At 39.5% G+C, this 18,451-nt stretch overlaps 1 protein-coding gene across 1 annotated transcript; it reads right to left on the bottom strand.

Moving 5' to 3' along the window:
* Positions 1-881: 881 nt before the first annotated feature.
* Positions 882-16,248, bottom strand: LOC115220618 (5-methylcytosine rRNA methyltransferase NSUN4). The gene is made up of 6 exons (XM_029790765.2): positions 16,064-16,248; positions 12,021-12,579; positions 9,962-10,093; positions 7,274-7,422; positions 5,955-6,079; positions 882-1,187 (listed from the first exon to the last, which is right to left on the bottom strand). Exons 1-6 carry the CDS (start codon positions 16,169-16,171, stop codon positions 911-913), a joined length of 1,350 nt encoding a protein of 449 aa, XP_029646625.1. The 5' UTR covers positions 16,172-16,248; the 3' UTR covers positions 882-910.
* Positions 16,249-18,451: the final 2,203 nt, after the last annotated feature.

Raw genomic sequence — 18,451 nt, 5'->3', positions numbered from 1 at the left:
TTTGCTTGTCACTTGTTTGACCTTAACCAGTTGAGCATGTCCCTTAGTGGCTGACGATATGTGCATCTCTGACCACGAGCAGAAGTAGTGGGGGAGCATCATAGCCGTGTGTTGAAAGGAATTCTTCGGGGTTTGAATAATTCACCTTTGGAGACATGGGTGTTTTGTTCAACATCCTTAAACAACCCTTAATCAGGGACCTTTTGAGTGGGATGGGCTACTTGACCTGAACAAATTCTAACTGGGCCCCACCTGCAAAGTCATGTGCTGTTTATCTTGATATGAGATCACTATGTTGCGCACATATGGTTGTGATGTATGTGATATATCCTTATCAGAAGGGTAGTCATGATGGGTATACTGGGCTTCATATATTTTATCCCAGTATCACTTTGACAGCATGCACTGCTCTCCCATTCAATAATAATAATAATCCTTTCTACTATAGGCACAAGGCCTGAAATTTTGAGGGAGGGGACTTGTCGATTTTATAGACACCAGTGTTTCACTGTTACTTAATTTATCGACCCCGAAAGGATGAAAGGCACTGTGGACCTCAGCGGAATTTGAACTCAGAACGTAGTAGCAGATGAAATACCTATTTCTTTACTGCCCACAAGGGGCTACACACAGAGGGGACAAACAAGGACAGACAAATGGATTAAGTTGATTATATCGACCCCAGTGCTTAATTGGTACTTATTTAATCGACCCCACAAGGATGGAAGGCAAAGTTGATCTCGGCGGAATTTGAACTCAGAACATAGCGGCAGACGAAATACCATTAAGCATTTTGCCCGGCGTGCTAATGATTTGGCCAGCTCGCCGCCTTAATAATAATAATAATAATAATCATAAATTTTAAAAAAAGACAACAAAAATTGAGAAAGCAATTTAGTTAAAAAAGCAGTTATGAAAGTCTTTTTATTTTACATATATACATTGGCCCAAAGTTTGAAGAAAGACTAGGAAGAACTAATTCTCCAAATCTGGTGCCACGATAAAATGAGAAAGTGTCTCTGAAGCAACTAAATAGAGGCTGAAGGTCTTCCACTACAATGTCAATATTTGAATTCTGCATAAGATAGTCATAGGCACTTTGAATAACACCATCGTTTTGAGCAAATGACAATGTACAAGTAGAATAGACAACAGATCCTCCAGGCCTGCAACTTTTAATTCCAGACCTGACAAAGAAAATAAAACCAAAATAAAAAAAATATATATATATATATTCAACTCTAATGTCTAAATTATCAATATGCAGACAAAAATATTATACAATGGTCTTCTTTGGTTTATTTAAGGGTGGGGAGTATGTCTGATGGAAAAGAATAAAATTTTATTTACATTATTGAATGCTCTCTCATTCAATAATAATAATAATCTTTTCTACTATAGGCACAAGGCCTGAAATTTTGGGGGAGGGGACTTGTCGATTTCATCGACACCAGTGTTTCACTGTTACTTAATTTATCAACCCCGAAACGATGAAAGGCACTGTCGACCTCAACGGAGTTTGAACTCAGAACGTAGCAGCAGATGAAATACCTATTTCTTTACTGCTCACAAGGGGCTACACACATACTTAAATGCATGCACACACACTCACACACACACAAAAAAAACATGGTTGTGTTGTTATCAACTATGTTTTGCTTTTCATATTTCTAATGTTCATTTTACCATTCTTGCATGGATTAGATAGAGTTTATTGAGGCAGATTTTCTATGGCTGGATGTTCCTCCTGTTGCCAAACCCTAACCTCTTTCCAAGCAAGGTAATATTGCTTCAAGGCCAGACATGTTTACACGGAATAGTGGAAACGAATGCCACTGCTTGTATGGCAGTGACAATCCTTAACAACTATCACAAGATGTCAAGACAAAGATATACAAACACATTCTCTCTCTCACATACACACACACACAATTCCCATTAACCAAATCCACTTACAAGGCTTTGATCAATGTGAGATTTTGGTAGAAGATTCTTGCCCAAGATCCCTTGCAGTGGAATTGAACTAGAAACCATGTGGTTGGGGAGCCAGCATCTTAACCGTGCAGACATGACTGCACAAATGCATCTTTAATTTCTGTTTTGTGCTTTACTGTACATCAGCCCCAGGACTATAACAGAAGACACTTGCTTAACCCTTTCATTAGCAACCTGGCTGAAACTGGCTCTGGCTCTGAGTACAAATATCTTGTTTTCATAAGTCTTGAATTAAAATCTTTCACCAAACCTTAGTCACAATTTATGTTCCTAACAGTAGATGAATGATAACTAAGTTATTGTACTAAATTCTGTGTTATATTTAAAGTAATTGAAAGAAACACAGAGCATCTCAAAATAAATACAGTAATGAAAGGGTTAAGGTGGTACAGAGTGGGACTGAACCCATAACCATATGGTTGTAAAGGGAACTTCTTAACTACAAGGTTATGCTTTTTGTCAGTATCTGATATGTATGATGGTTGTTTGATTAAGAAGTTTTTTTTTCTGTTGCAACCACATGGCTGCAGGTTCAATCCTATTTCAACCCCTGACCTATCGAAGCCTTGCAAATGGATAGATGGAAACTGAAAGAAGCCTGTTGTATATAATGAGAGGGTGTGAGGACTCTCAATTATTAGTATGTTACTCTCATCATCATCATCAGTTTAACGTCCACCTTCCATGGGTTGGATGGTTTGACAGGAGCTGACCAGGCAGAAGATTGTACCAAACTTCAATGTCTATTTTGGCAGGGTTTTTATGGCTGGATGCCCTTCCTAACACCAACCACTTTGCAGAGTGGGCTGAATGCTTTTTACGTGGCACAAGCACATGCGAGGTCAGTTTTGGCATGGGTTTTATAGCTGGAAGGGCCTTTCTGAATGCCAACCACTTTACAGTGTGGACTCAATGCTTTGTAGATCTCTCATGGCAGACAAAATGTTGACACAAGAAATGAAAAGACATGCCATCACTGTTACCATGGGTGCAGAACACAGAGATTCCAGAAATTACCAATTTTCTAAATGTTACTCCAATGTAAAGAATTCTTAGAATTCCTCCAAGTTTTCAGTTTTCCTGTTTTCTTCCCACAAAATCAAAATAGAGTTATGGACTGGAAATTCTTGATGATAACAATCCCCTTATTTGTGTTCTTAAGCAGTGAATTACCACACAATTCACTCCTTCCTCAATGACTCACTACCAACAGTATTCCATCTGCCATTTTTGATTCTTCACAATTTTTCCTTTCTCCTACTAAGAGCCACAGCAAGCACCAAAATCTCCATTTCCTCCTACCCACAGTTATACAATGTACTGCTATGCCTAGAATCAACTAGCACCCACACACACACCCATTCTGGCTTGTCAAAGACCTAATTCTGGATTCGTTTCTATTTCATGCTTAAATCACTTAGGTTCAACAAGAAGCTTTGGCTCCTTTGATTCTAAAGGCATGAACTTTAGCTCAGGTGGGCGTGAGATGCTTTGGTCCTGTCTATCTGGCATCACTGATTCAATTGGCCATATCTCGCCAAAGTATTTTACCTGTTTTTATGTTCATACCAGCTACATCCAGCCTCTCACACTTAGCCTACATTGCCGAACTAAAAAATATTCAATCACATCATCAAAATCTCAAAACTACAAGATAATGCATGATTGATTTAAAACAATAAGTGTTACATTTGACAGAGAAATCTGAATGCTAAAAGGTTAATGTTTCTCTCATTTTCTCTCTCCCTCTATGGATGGAAGCACTCCGTTGGTTACGACGATGAGGGTTCCGGTTGATCCGACCAACGGAACAGCCTGCTCGTGAAATTAACGTGTAAGTGGCTGAGCACTCCACAGACACGTGTACCCTTAACGTAGTTCTCGGGGATATTTAGCGTGACACAGAGAGTGACAAGGCCAGCCCTTTGAAGTACAGGTACAACAGAAACAGGAAGTAAGAGTGAGAGAAAGTTGTGGTGAAAGAGTACAGCAGGGATCACCACCATGCCCTGCCGGAGCCTCGTGGAGCTTTAGGTGTTTTCGCTCAATAAACACTCACAACGCCCGGTCTGGGAATCGAAACCGCGATCCTACGACCGCGAGTCCGCTGCCCTAACCACTGGGCCATTGCGCCTCCACTCTCCCTCTATGAACATATTTCTCTTTATGTAAGATACAGATAAGGAAATAATTTTATTCTCAAACACAGGATAATGCTAATAATATAACATGAACAGAATGAAATATCCATATTTTGCAGAAAATATCCGTCTGCAGCCAGCTACGAGACTCAAACTCACATCTCTGTGATTACACATCAAGTGCTTTGTCATTAAGCTAAACTGCCCCAACGACAAATTCTTCGGCAAATTTAGGTTATAGTGCCGGTGGCACATAAAAAGCACCATCAGAACGTGGCTGATGCCAGCGCCGCCTCGACTGGCTTCTGTGCCAGTGGCACATAAAAAGCACCATCCGAACGTGGCCAATGCCAGCGCCGCCTTGGCTGGCTTCCGTGCCAGTGGCACGTTAAAAGCACCAACTGATCGTGGCCGATGCCAGACCCCCCTGGCACCTGTGCAAGTGGCACATAAAAAGCACCCACTACACTTGCGGAGTGGTTGGCGTTAGGAAGGGCATCCAGCTGTAGAAACACTGCCAGATCAAGACTGGATCCTGGTGCAGCCCCTGGCTTCCCAGACCCCGGTCGAACCGTCCAACCCGTGCTAGCGTGGAAAACGGACGTTAAACGATGATGATGATGAAGTTTAGCTTTATAAGACGCTATCGTACATTAAATTGAACTTACGTTGAAAGTAAACAAAGTTGGCTTTAGAAGCGTTGAGATTTATTGAAAGATACAGATAAGGAAATAATTTTATTCTCAAAAGCAAGATAATGCTAATAACAGAGCATAAACAGGATAAACTATCCATATTTTGCAGAAAAATCTGTTGGCGGCCAGCCATAAGACTCAAACTCACATCCCTGTGATTACGTGTCAAGTGCTTTACCATTAAGCTAAACTCTTTATGTGCTTGAGGAGAGGGAAAGTGTTTATGTCGATCTTGTTAAATCAATTGTAATTTCTCTCTCTTTCTATATGTAGGTGTATATTTCTGCATGCACATACATGTGTGTGCGTGTATTTGCCTCTAGTGCTAAAAACTACGATTGTTAAAATAGGTTGACTGTCCAGTCGGCCATTCCAGATTGCCAGCATCCAAACAGTTGCAGCCTATCATCTTACTCTGTGCTCTGGCCACACAAACTTTTATGCTTTGAGTTGAGAACCATTTTTACCCCAAGCATAGTAGTCCAAAGATTCATCACCAGTTGCTAATAACTGCCATCAACTTCTTTTTTATTAGTTGTTTAATCCAGGTTGCTGTAGACTTTCCAAGTCAGAAACAACACATTTGAGTTCCAGCAACCAGTTTATGTCTCTTCGTAAGGTAACCATGCGAATCACAAACTTCTGGTCTGTGAAATCAACCAGTGAAACCTATGAACATAATATTCTTTTATGAGCCAATGTGCTATCCGAAGTTGCTGACCCAACAAATACTCTAGCTAGATATGAACTGGACAATGCAATATGGCTTGTCCAAGTCCTCACTAGCACATTTCAAAAATCCAGTTTGTACCTGAGCAGTTACACATGAAGCACTTACACTTCTCCTCTCCTCTCAGCAAGACATCTAAGTGGGTAGGAATTGGGATGAGGTTATGAGCAAGATGACCAAACTTAACCAAGATGGGAGCTAAGAAGAAGCTAACTCTGGAAAGATGAAAAGAGGTAACTAACAAATACATCATCTTCGTTGTTTATAAACAAGCATGGAAAAGTGGATGTGAAATGATGATGTTAATGATGATGAAAGTCACAAGTGATTTAAGGAAAAGATGGAAAAGAGATAATGAAGGAAAAAAAAAAGTTCAATTCAGAAATTTCTTACACAAGTAGATTTCTCTGCTGTTCTGGCAGACTGACTCTTTCATCGATACGGCCAGGTTTGAAAAGGTTGTTATCTTCACTTAGCAAAACATGTCTATCAGTATTGCAAGGAACATCAACAAGCACCTGAAGTCATAGAAAACAAAAAGTCATTATATGAAGGCTGTTGCTGTGATTACTATCATCACAACATTCAATACCTGTTCATTTAATGCTCAGGTGTTTTGAAAATTTAAATTATAAATACAGAAATAAAGCATAAGGGAGAATTATTACAGTTTGGGATTTATATTCAATAGAATTCAACTGCAAACAATAATATAGAATATCAGAGCTTTTGAAAACTTTTAACTTATAGTTATAAGCATAGGCAAAGCTGTGTGGATAAGAAGTTCACTTTATAACTACATGGTACTGAGTTCCATCTCACAGCACTGCACTTTGGGAACATTGTTTTCTACTGTAGCCTTAGCATGACCAATGCCTTCATCACCATCATCATCATCATTGTTTTAATGTCCATTTTCCCATGCTGGCATGGACTGGGTGAAATTTGTTGAAGAGGATTTTTCTACATCTTGTTGCCTTTCCTGACATCAACCTTCACTAGTTTTCAAGCAAAGTGATATTTCCCCATGGTCAGACAAAAACTGGAAATAAAGGATACCACATACAAAATACAGACACTCGTTTACAACTATTATACAATACCAAGGCAAAGAGGTACTAACACACACACGACAGGTGTCTTTCAGTTTCTGTCCATCAAATCCACCCTCAAGGCTTTGCTCGGCCCAGGGTTAAAATAAGCCCAAGGTGACATGCAGAGGGACTGAAACCAAAACCATATGGTTAAGAAGTAAACCTCTTACCACATAGCCACACTTGCACTTATGACCACACCTACATCTATAATCATGGAAACTGTATGGAAGCTTGTGAATGTGTGTGTGTTATTGTCATCTTGTCATGAGATCACATGATAGCTGTGAGTGAATATCATTGACATGTATACACTGTCCTCTGTTTGCAATCTTCCATGAAAACATGTCTGGTCATGGCAAAATATTACCTTACTTGAGAACAGATGAGGGTTTGCAACAGGAAGAGCACCCAGCCATGAACAATTTGCTTCAATAGAAAAGTAGATGATAAGATGATGATGAAGATTAAGAGGTTCTGTCACTCAAAGAGGGAAATTGAAGCAAAAAAAAAAAAAGAAGAAATAATGAAGAGAGAAGGAATAAGAATACAAAAAAAACACAAAAAAAAAGTCAAAGTGGTTTGTTTAAAAATAGAAAATGATGCAAATTCAAGCACCTTATCAAAAAATGGCTCGTTAAAATGGCAGCCGTTATTCTTGCTAAATTCCAAGGAAAAGTTATTTTCAAAGTCACCAATGTAGAAGCGTAGCATATTCTTGAGACGACTCAAACGGGAATAGGAAATGTCATTGCAGACTATGTCTTCTGCAAATAAGAAAGGAATTTGTTCATTAAAAAAGACAAAATAGAAATTAAAATGGTTTTTTTTTTACAAGGCTGCAAATATTTTTATCCTTTACTTGTTTCGGTCATTAGACTGTGGCCATGCTGGGGCACTCTCTTGATGAGTTTAGTTGGAAAAAAAAACTGACACCCAGGACTTTTTACATTTCTAAGCCTGGTTCCTATTCTGTTGGTCTTTTTTGCCAAACTGCTGTTACAGGGACATAAACAAACCAACATCAAATGTCAAACAGTAGTGGGGTACAAATAGACACACACACACATATACGATAGGCTTCTTTCAGTTTCTGTCTACCAAATCCACTCACAAGGCTTTGGTTGTTTAGGGCGATAACAGAATACACTTGCCCAAGGTGCCACACAGTGAGACTGAACCCAGAACCATGTGATTGGTAAGCAAGCTACTTACCACACAGCCACTCCTGCGCATATATATATATATATATATATATTATACACACACACCCTCACATATGACAGGCTTCTTTTAGTTTCTGTCTACCAAATCTACTCACAAGACTTTAGTCGGCTCAGGGCTCTAACAGAATACACTTGCCCAAGGTGCCATGCAGTGGGGCTGAACCTGGAACCCTGTGATAGGGAAGGAAACTTCTTACCACACAGCCACAGAGGAGTTCAGTTTATTTATTGATCCCCAGGTACATCTGGATCAGTCAAATATAAGACAATCATCATCATTGTTTAATGTCCGCTTACTATGCTGTCATGGGTTGGACAATTTGGAAACTGGTAAGCCGGGGGAGGGGGACTGCACCAGGTTCCAATCTGATTTGACAAGGTTTCTACAGCTGGATGCCCTTCCTAACGCTAACCACTCCAAGAGTGTAGTGGGTGCTTTTTATGTGCCACCAGCATTGGTCACAGCTACGGTCTCACTTGGCTTGACACGTCAAACACAAGCATGGTATATCGCTGAGGCCTCCTTGAGGCCCAATGCACAAATGGTGCTTTTTACATTCCACTGGCACAGGTGCCAGTCAGATGGTACTGGCAGGCGGCAAGCTGGCAGAAACGTTAGCACACCGGGCGAAATGCGTAGCCGTATTTCGTCTGCCGTTACGTTCTGGGTTCAAATTCCGCCGAGGTCAACTTTGCCTTTCATCCTTTCGGGGTCGATAAATTAAGTACCAGTTACGCACTGGAGGAGTCGATATAATCGACTTAATACCTATGTCTGTCCTTGTTTGTCCCCTCTATGTTTAGCCCCTTGTGGGTAGTAAAGAAATAGGTACTGGCATCAGCCATGACTATGATTTCACTCAGTTCAACAGGTCTTCACAAGCACAGCGTATTGCCCAACAATTGGAGGGTGCTTTTCACAGGCCAGTTATGTGACACAGGCATCAACTACAATCTCACTTGGTCTGACATCACTGTCTCCACGAGGCCCAATGCATGAACTGTGCTTTTCAAGTGCCAGTCAGACAGCACTGGCATCAGCAACAACTGCAATTTCACTCGTCACTTCAGAAGGTAGCAATATTCGGCCATTAAACATGAGCATGGAGAAAAGATCCAGCCATTCTTATTAACACAGCTATGGTAACAGAAAAACAACAACGCCGTGGTGATCTCATTCTTGCTCACAACATCATAAGCGGAAAGTGTAACCTCTCGAAAGAGCTGTTCTTCACTCCTGCTCCAGAGTGTCGGCTGCGGGGTCACTCCAAAAAGCTCTATCTGCGACGATTTCATCTCAATCGAAGGAGAGGGGCTTTCTCCATCCGAGTTGCGGATCCGTGGAATAAGCTGCCGGACGAGATAGTGAAGATGCCGACGACGGCTTGGTTCAAAGTCTCTCTTGACCAGAAATGGTCTGAACTCTTTGCATGAACACCCTCCCTGTATATAACTCCATGTTCCCCTACATGGCCTTGCTTTTTGCTTTTTGAGCCAAAAAATTAACTTAACTTAACACATGATAGTTGTAAATGAGTGCCACTATAATGCAAGCATTGTAATGCAAGAGTTCTTTATTTCCAATATTCTGTGATATTAAGACTGCAGCCTGGTAGAATCGTTAACATGCCAGGCACAATGCTTAGCAGTATTTCGTATGTCTTTATGTTGTCAGTTCAAATTCTGCCAAGGTCGACTTTGCCTTTCATCCTTTAGGTGGGGGTCAATAAAATAAGTACCATTTGTGTACTGAGGTTGATGTAATTAACTTAACCTCCCAACCCACTTCCATCCCATGAAGTTACTGGCCTTGTGTCAAATTTTGAAAAACAATATTCTATGATATTCTGGTCTAGGGGAAATATTACATTACCTGGAAAGAGGTCAGGGCTGGCAGCAGGAAAAAGCATCCGGCCATAGAAAATCTACCTCAACAAATTCTGTCTGACCCATGCAAGCATAGAAAAGTGGACGTTAATATGATGATGACAATGATGATGAAGCAACTATGAAAATAGAGATACAGAAAGTTTTCTTGTGAGGAGATTGTACAAGAAAGATGAAACGTTCCACTACTTACTAATCAGTAATGTTTGTGAAATAGCCAATGTTTTCCCACCAGGAGCAGCACAAAGGTCAAGGACAGTCTCCTTGCATTGAAGGTCAAGGGCAATAACAGGTAATATAGATGCAGCATCCAAAAGGAAATAATCTGAATGAACAAAGAAGAATGTATTGATTAATTTTGCATCATTGATTATTTACAGAAGCACAATTATGGTAGAGAAAAGACAAAATGAGAAGAATTCTGACACTGGGACGTTCTTATATTTTGACTGAAACACTTTGAAATAGTGAAATGTGTTCCCAGGAAAAAGTCATCACTTGGGTTAAAAATTCTTCCGGTGTAACCTCCTGGCTTCCCAGACCCCAGTCGAACTGTCCAACCCATGCCAGCATGGAAAACGGACGTTAAACGATGATGATGATGTTCAATTACTGCTACGTTGGTATGCAGTTATTCTCTCTTAGTTTCTGTGACATTATCATCTACTCTGCTGTTTAGGACTTGGCAACTGCTCTATGGTTCTACTTAAATGCCTCAGTCACATCTGTTCTTCATTGCATTTCTTTCTACCATATTCTATTCTAGTTTGCATACACCTCTCTTTATTCCAAACATCCCTGCTAGAAACGCCTTCTCTTCCATGGCCTCACCGATGCAATGAAAGTGACTGAGACCTTTGGAGATATGCTGTGCTTGAGAGGACCCAGCAAGCCAAGTGAGACCATAACCTTGGCCTATATCATTGCTGTATATCCAGCCCATTTAAGAGTATCCTTCAATCATTGGACAATAAACTATGCTTGCAAAGACCTGTTGAGGCAAGTGAAATCGCTGTTGTGGCCGATGACAGTAGCACCTGATTGGCACCCGTGCCAGTGGAACATTAAAAGCACCATTCGAGCGTGATCATTGCCAGGGCCACTGACTGGCTCCCGTGCCTAGAGCACATAAAAAAAGCACCATTCGAGCGTGGTCATTGTCAGTGCCGCCAGACTGGCTCCTGTGCAGGTGGCATGTAAAAAGCACCATTTGAGTGTGGCCAGTGCCAGTACCACCTGACTGGCCCTTGTGCCGGTGGCACATAAAAGCATACACTACATTCTCGGAGTGGTTGGCATTAGGAAGGGCATCCAGCTGTGGAAACTTTGCCAGATCAGATTGGAGACTAATGCAGCCTTCTCGATCACCAGCCCTCAGTCAAATAGTCCAACCCATGCCAGCATGGAAAGCGGATGTTAAACGATGATGATTCTCTCACATTACATTAAAACTCATCCATCCATTTTCACAGCCCATTATTTCTGGGAAGGTCGTTGCAACAGTCTTCAGGTACCCATTCCAGAGCATCCAATCAGGTGCAATCATCATTGCACTTCTGGCTGGATTCCCAAGCATGACCAACTGAAACGATGGATGTTATCCAACCTTCTAATTCTGGGTCTGCTCCCTAGATCTTCTGCTTGTTAACTTAGCTTAAAGAATCTGATCCCTTCTTGCAACAACCTAACTACATGTCTGAGCTGTAACTTCTATGTGGAGAAGTAGTGGCTCAACTAAATTCATTGTCATTGTTTAACCTTCCATGCTGACATGGGTTGGACAGTATCTGAAGAACCAGTGGACCATTTATGGAGTGTACTTGCTGCTTTTCATTTGGCACCAGCACCAGTGTTATGCAAGACAAGACCCCTTCCACTGAGCAGGGATGTAGTAATGAGGTAGGCGAATTTATGCCAGGTGTTGACAGATTAAAGTATGACAGTGGGACAGGAACAGGTATCTTGCTGTAGACGAGATACATGGCTACTGCAGCTGGAAAAAGAGGAAAGTGATGGTGAGGATGAGAGGCCAGGTAGTGCTTCTCAAGGTACAAGAAGGTTAATAAATTGAAACTACGGCAGTTTATTTCAACAGGAATACAACAACAAATGTGGTTAATGGGAAATCAGAAAGTAGGTGTTGATGGAACCAAAGATAATAACACTAATTCATTTAGAACAATTTCAGCAAATTCTTCAGTTTCTTTTTTTTTTATTTAATCCTATCATTATGAATGATTCTTAAGACTTACCTAAAAGACCAGTTTTGTGAATCTTGGGAGATGGAAATGTACCGGTATTTCCACGTTTAAAGCAGTAAACTTTCAGATGTTCTGGGAGAGCTGAAATACTGCAAGGAACCACTTTTAATGCAATGTTCTGTGGCATATACACACTTTGTTCCAATTCTTCTTTCTTCTGAAGCTGTTTAGATGAATATACTTTCTTCACTGGTAAAAATGCAGTCAAATTAGTTCGATTATGGTCTTCAACATCTGAATCATCGGAACCAACAGTGTTCTCTACAATTGATTCTGAAATATCACTTATTTTGCTTCTCTCAACAGAATCTTCATGTAACAGAGGTTCTGTAGTCTTAGCACGCTGTATAATATCATGACAGCCAAGTTTCTCAAGAAACTTGGTGGTGTTTTCAACGAAGCTGAAGTTATTGACAAGAGCACAGTATTTATGATTTGAGAGGAGAGAAATCCGAATCGAAGGCCAGAGTTTCCCATAAAGTGGTTTGTAGAACACATCAAAATATTCAAGGGCACGGTCACAGTGTGTTTTTTCTTTGAAGTGAGTTGCCTATAATGATAAAAAACAAAAACATATATTCTTTTATTCTTTTACTTGTTTCAGTCATTTGACTGCGGCCATGCTGGAGTACTGCCTTTAGTCGAGCGAATTGATCCCCAGGACTTACTCTTTGTAAGCCAAATACTTATTCTATCAGTATCTTTTGCCAAACCGCTAAGTTAGGGGGATGTAAACACACCAGCATCGGTTGTCAAGAGATGTTGGGGGGACAAACACTGACACACTAACATATACACACACACACATACATACATATATATATATATGTATACGATGGGCTTCTTTCAGTTTCCGTCTACCAAATTCACTCACAAGGCTTTGGTCGGCCCGAGGCTATAGTAGAAGACACTTGCCCAAGGTGCCACACAGAGGGACTGAACCCGGAACCATGTGGTTGGTAAGCAAGCTACTTACCACACAGCAACTCCTGCACTTATAAATAAAGCACTAAGGTCTCATATATATATATATATTAAAAATATAACAAAGAATTTAGTAAAATAACTTAGTTATCATTAAGCTAGTGTTAGGAACATAAATTGTGATGAAGGTTTGGTGCAAGATTTTAATTCAGAACTTTTGCAAACAAGACATTTGTATTAGAGAGCCAGAGGCGGTTTCAGGTGGGTTGGTATCATAAGGGTTAATAATGTGTCTACATCACAGTTTTTAGATAACATGCATAGACCAGGTTAGAATCGGTGAACCATACCCCTGCATGTCACAAGAGGTGAGTAGGAGGGCTCATATCAGACAGGGCATTAAGTTGTTAAAACATTGCTTCAAACAGTCCTGTCTATCCCATGTCAATATGGAAAAACATACTTGTGGTCTTGGATTCAGTCAGTCTCACTCTATAGCACCTTGGGAAACTGAAAGAAGCCTGTCATATATATTTATATACATGTTGGTGTCTGCCTTTGTTTTTTCAGTTTCTACCCCATCTCCCCTTAACAACCAGTGTTGATTTGAACCCCAAAACACATGTTTGCAAAGTGAACTTCTTAACCACACAGCCATTCCGTAAAACAAAACATGAAAATTCCAAACTTGTTCATCTCTCTCTATATAAACGGCAGTTTGTCTGTGCGTTTTCTGTGTGTCTGTTTTCTCGTACCCTCACTCTGACCACGGCTTTCAACCGATTCTGATGAAACTTGACACACACATAGCCCAATGTCATAATTCAAAACTAACACAGCGAAAATTTTGAAAAGTTCCCCCAGTTCTGAAAAAAATCGATAAATTCGACATGGGGTCGAGAATCAGAAACCCAAACCACAGACCGTCTAGGGGACGCAACTCCACCTTTTTTAACTCTCAAAAAAAATTTACCATCATTTTTTTGCTATTTTTTGGCTATAACTCTCTAAAAATGCTTTATAGTTATTTCCCTTACAAACCTGAGCAACGCCGGGCGATACTGCTAGTTTAGACATAATTATTTCAGCAAAGACCTAACAAGAGAAAAAAAAATACCAGGAAAATCTCAATATATATTTGGATATTGCTGCTTTTTCTAATGAATTTTGTGTATTTGCTGAATCTGGAGAAAAGGGCCATGGCCTTTGCAGGTGATCCACGACTGGTGAGATTGATGTGATTAATGTTTCGCTGTGAAGCTTTGTAAGTCAAAACAGATATAAAAGACATGAGTATAGTAGAGATTCCTGAGAGATGACATTCTAGGAAGGAAATACTGGATATAACCCAGGGCCTAATGTATGAAGAAGATTAATGTACAAATCACTGATGGATGTAGTAATTAGTACTGGACACAGCAAGGGGAGGATGAGAGATGAGTGGAGCAGGAATACCTGAATGGGGGTAGCATGATTGCAGCCGGATCCAAGGAGCAGAGGCCATCATGCACTCAAATTATTGGAAATTTGCTACTACAATGTAATAGCATCCATCTATTTTATGAGCCAACGAATAAACATCTACATTGCTTTTTGATCGGCTAGAAATAGCAGTCAAATCTTTCTTATATTACACTGGACAGTCATAAAAAAGAAAAGACATATTAATTTATGTGCTCTGGAATACCATAATACCCAGAAGGATCAGGCGGTTATAGCTGGAATGCTTTTGATCACAAGTCTACTAAACTAGGCTGACCTGAGGCTAAACAGTAACGACATGCAAACACTAGCACCTGTCACAGTTTAACATTATACAAACAAATCTTTTCATATTTATATGATTTAAAGGCGATCCTTGTAAATGTTTCTCCTCCCCACCTCTCTCTGTAAACAGACAGCTGATAGAAAGATAAATAGATAGATAGATAGATAGATAGATAGATAGATAGATAGATAGATAGATAGATAGACAGACAGACACAGAATTTTGGGCCTGTCACAAGCCTACAAGCTCCTACGGCCAGAGCAAAGCTCGATTTCCATGATGCATAAAGCTACAAAAAGTACAACACTCCTCCACCCCGTATCAGAATCTCATTTTCATCCGAGCGTATTATTTTGTTGCAGTAACACAATGCAGTGCCTGGTGTGAACCACCACCGCACGAACCTGAGACCAACACACTGCGCCTTCACTGCTCGCATACATACAATATCACAACAGTAATTTTAGAGGGAGTGGCAAGTCGATCACATCGACCCCAGTGCTTGACTGGTACCTACAATATCACACTAATAAAAAGTGTAAATGTGACATTGTATATGTTTTTAATGGCTGGAATGACTACTACGGTGCAGCCGTTTAATCGTAACACGCAATTCGTAATCAAATCACTTGCCAAAGAATAGGGAGTTTCTTCAGAAATGCACCTCTCCGATGTCGTTAGGGGTTAATGTAAGGGCGGCACTACTTGAATATAGAGGTCCTTCGTAACAATATGAAGGTGAGATAAGGAACATCTTATAATCCTCACTAATTTACTAACAAGGGACTTTAAATTCCAGCGGCTACCAGATTAGTTTACTGGTAACTGTGCACTGACTAGTTACACACTAATAAACTTATTTCATTTATACTAATGTGTAAGTGGGTGTTGGAAAGTTCCTGCCTTTAGGGGTATCAAGAAAGGCTTGGTTTTGAGGCCCGGTATTCCGTGTTCTTTTAAGGGCTTAGAAAGACTGAAGGACAGTGGCAATAAGTGTATGAATCTCAGAGGGGAATATGTTGAATAAACTCATAATTAATTGATACCTCCTGTATTTTCTTTTACCCAAATCCAAGAATTTTTCAGCACCCCTCGTATCGTACAAGTACCTGTATATCAATTATCTAAGTAAATTTAATGTTTGTTTAATTTAGAGTGTTACCATCCCTAGTTCGAAAAACAATCAGGAATCCGGAATGGCTTTGGAACAATAATTTTAGAACATAAATTCCGGAAAATCAATGTTTTACTTATAGTTAGAAATTTATAAAGTTTCGTCAAATTTTGTAAACAAACGGTCCCCTTAATTACATACAAACAAATTACAGAAATGAATAAATACCCATTTCTTTTTATATCTAAACCGTCTCGGTTGAATCAATAAGTCTGTATATCGAGTCAGCGTTGTTTGATGACAACGAAGCATCGTCGACAACGAATTGGTGAACATATTCCTTTAATTTCTTCTTCTTCGCATGCCGTCAAGGACATGCGGTCGGAAGAGCGGAAGTTTAGTTTATAATTAAAATACCGCAGTAACTGTTCAGCCGAACTCTGTGATTGGTTAATAATTAATTGCCACTAAAAGTACATGTCTCTTTCTTGAAATATACAACAACAGACGGGCGACAAGCAATTTGGCAAGTGGAAACAAAACTGACACCCAAACAGTTTACAGATCTTGTTAAATTTCCCCCCCCCCCCCAACCACTTCAAATTGTCTCCAGATTATTTTCTAAGAATGCGATTTTCATCACCAGCATGCTAAATTACAGTTTTTGAAAAACATTGGAAGAAAAAAATTTTACAAGATCTCTGGCTTCACCTTTTTTTTTTCTTTTTCTTATAGTTATCGGCAATTCAACTTTACTCAACGTCTTGCAAAAATTAAAAACTTCTGGGGATCTTTTCGGTTTGAACGGCAATTTTTTCTAGCGGTGTCATATGAAATTGTCACCCATAATTATGACCCTAGTATCGATCTATTGCATTTCAATCTATTTTAGGGTTAGGGTTAGTTAGGGGTGGGGGAAGGGTATCTTTTTTCTTCACAAATGTAAATAAACCCAATCTGTTTTTTAAACGATTCATACGATACAGAATGTTGTTTACCTCAATGGACGTCAGTGATTGGTTGGAATTGCAGAAATTGAAGAAAAAACAACAAATATCTCACAAACTATAAAATTTTCTCAATAAAGCCAAGAGAAAAAGATGTTTTATAAACACATTCTACCAGTATACGAAGTTTAAATTTTTTTAGTTACCTAGAAATTATGTTAAAAACTGCCGTTCAAACCGAAAAGATCCACTTCTGGTTACAATGAACTTCAAGTTGTTTTTATTTAAGTTATGTTTATAGAAAATAAAAGAAAAAATTAATATATATTTCCTTTCTGGTTAGTTGGCTGTCAGTATGGAAGCCTGTTACATGCGTGTGTCTTTTTGTTTGTCCCACCATCACTTGCCAATAGGTATTGGTTTGTTTACGTTCTCATAGCTCCGCTATTTGGCAACAAAGTATGATAGAATAGAAATAAGTACCAGACTTTAAAAATATGTACTAGCTTTAATTTTTTCCATTAAACTTTCCAAGATAGTGCTCCAGCATGGTCACAGTGTAATGACTGAAACAAGTAAAAGGTAAAATCTGAGTGGTTGGCAGCCCCCTTCCAATTCCCTTATCCTTAAAAGCATAAGAATGAAGCAGGGTTAGAGTAATTTAGTCCAAAATTTGAACCAAGTTGTCTGTACATTAACTTAAAGTAAATCTGATTCTTTTAGGCTGACCAAAGTCTCCCAAGCACACAAAATTCCTCTTTAAGCTGGGACTCTGGAGCAGGGGTTCTCAACCATTTTTTATTTATGGACCCCTTTGATTACTATTTTATCCTGGTGGACACCCATAGCCATTCAATGTTCAAAAACTAGTTTTATAGATAATTCTTTCAAAATTCTTAATTTGTTTTTCACACATTAACTTCTATGGATTGAACTATGTAAAATGTTAGAGAAAGAAAGCCTATTATTTCTTGCAATACATACATCTAAAGCAAATTTTTTTCAGTGCCTTTAAAATAGTACTGTGAATCCCCTATTTACTATATTGTGTGGACCTAACAAAAATCTTATATGGACTCCAGTTGAGAACCATTGGTCAGGAACAAAAAGATAGGAAAAACAGACAACTCTCTCAAGTATAGATAAACCATCTTGCAGTTGATGCCAATAGGAAAGGGAAGTTATATTGGAAAACTTTGAACATTTGCAACAAACTTGCCTTTCAACTGAGTTGGAAGTGAACAAAACCAAAACCAAACCAAACATCAAGGCTTATACAACTGGTTTAAAACTGCATTAAAAGTTCCACAAAGACATTAAGGGGAGAGAAGAATCGTCATTCAGTGAAGGAACACAATTATTGAAGGGTTGACAAAGAACGCTGGCAATGATCTCTTAGCAGAAAGTACTTATCATTCCGTTATGATACTGGACAAAACCAAAAACTAATCACATCTTTATTTTCACTGTATTTATGAACTGAGCTATTGGCACATGTGTTTAATATAATCAGGATTAGTATAGACATTCCACTACTAAGTCCAGTCAGCAGAATGTAAGCACCTGGTAGGGCCTTTCATGTTGGGTAGGTCGTAGGATAGGGGTCAGACTATTATGGTCCATCTCTTCTCAGAGATAAAATGAGTTTACATAAGGTGAACAACCCCAT

Source organism: Octopus sinensis, linkage group LG16 (genome assembly GCF_006345805.1).
Source record: "Octopus sinensis linkage group LG16, ASM634580v1, whole genome shotgun sequence".
NCBI classification, from domain to species: domain Eukaryota; kingdom Metazoa; phylum Mollusca; class Cephalopoda; order Octopoda; family Octopodidae; genus Octopus; species Octopus sinensis.
The sequence above is the reverse complement of the archived record's forward strand: the minus strand, read 5'-3'. Positions and strand labels throughout refer to the sequence as shown.

Excerpts from the sequence above, each read along its gene's own strand:
- LOC115220618 (XM_029790765.2), bottom strand. The coding sequence starts at position 16,171 with ATGTTCACCAATTCGTTGTCGACGATGCTTCGTTGTCATCAAACAACG. Across the intron at positions 7,423-9,961 it reads TTCACAAACATTACTGATTA|AAGACATAGTCTGCAATGAC; the intron begins GTAAGTAGTGGA and ends TCTTATTTGCAG. Across the intron at positions 6,080-7,273 it reads ACGAGCCATTTTTTGATAAG|GTGCTTGTTGATGTTCCTTG; the intron begins GTGCTTGAATTT and ends CTATGACTTCAG.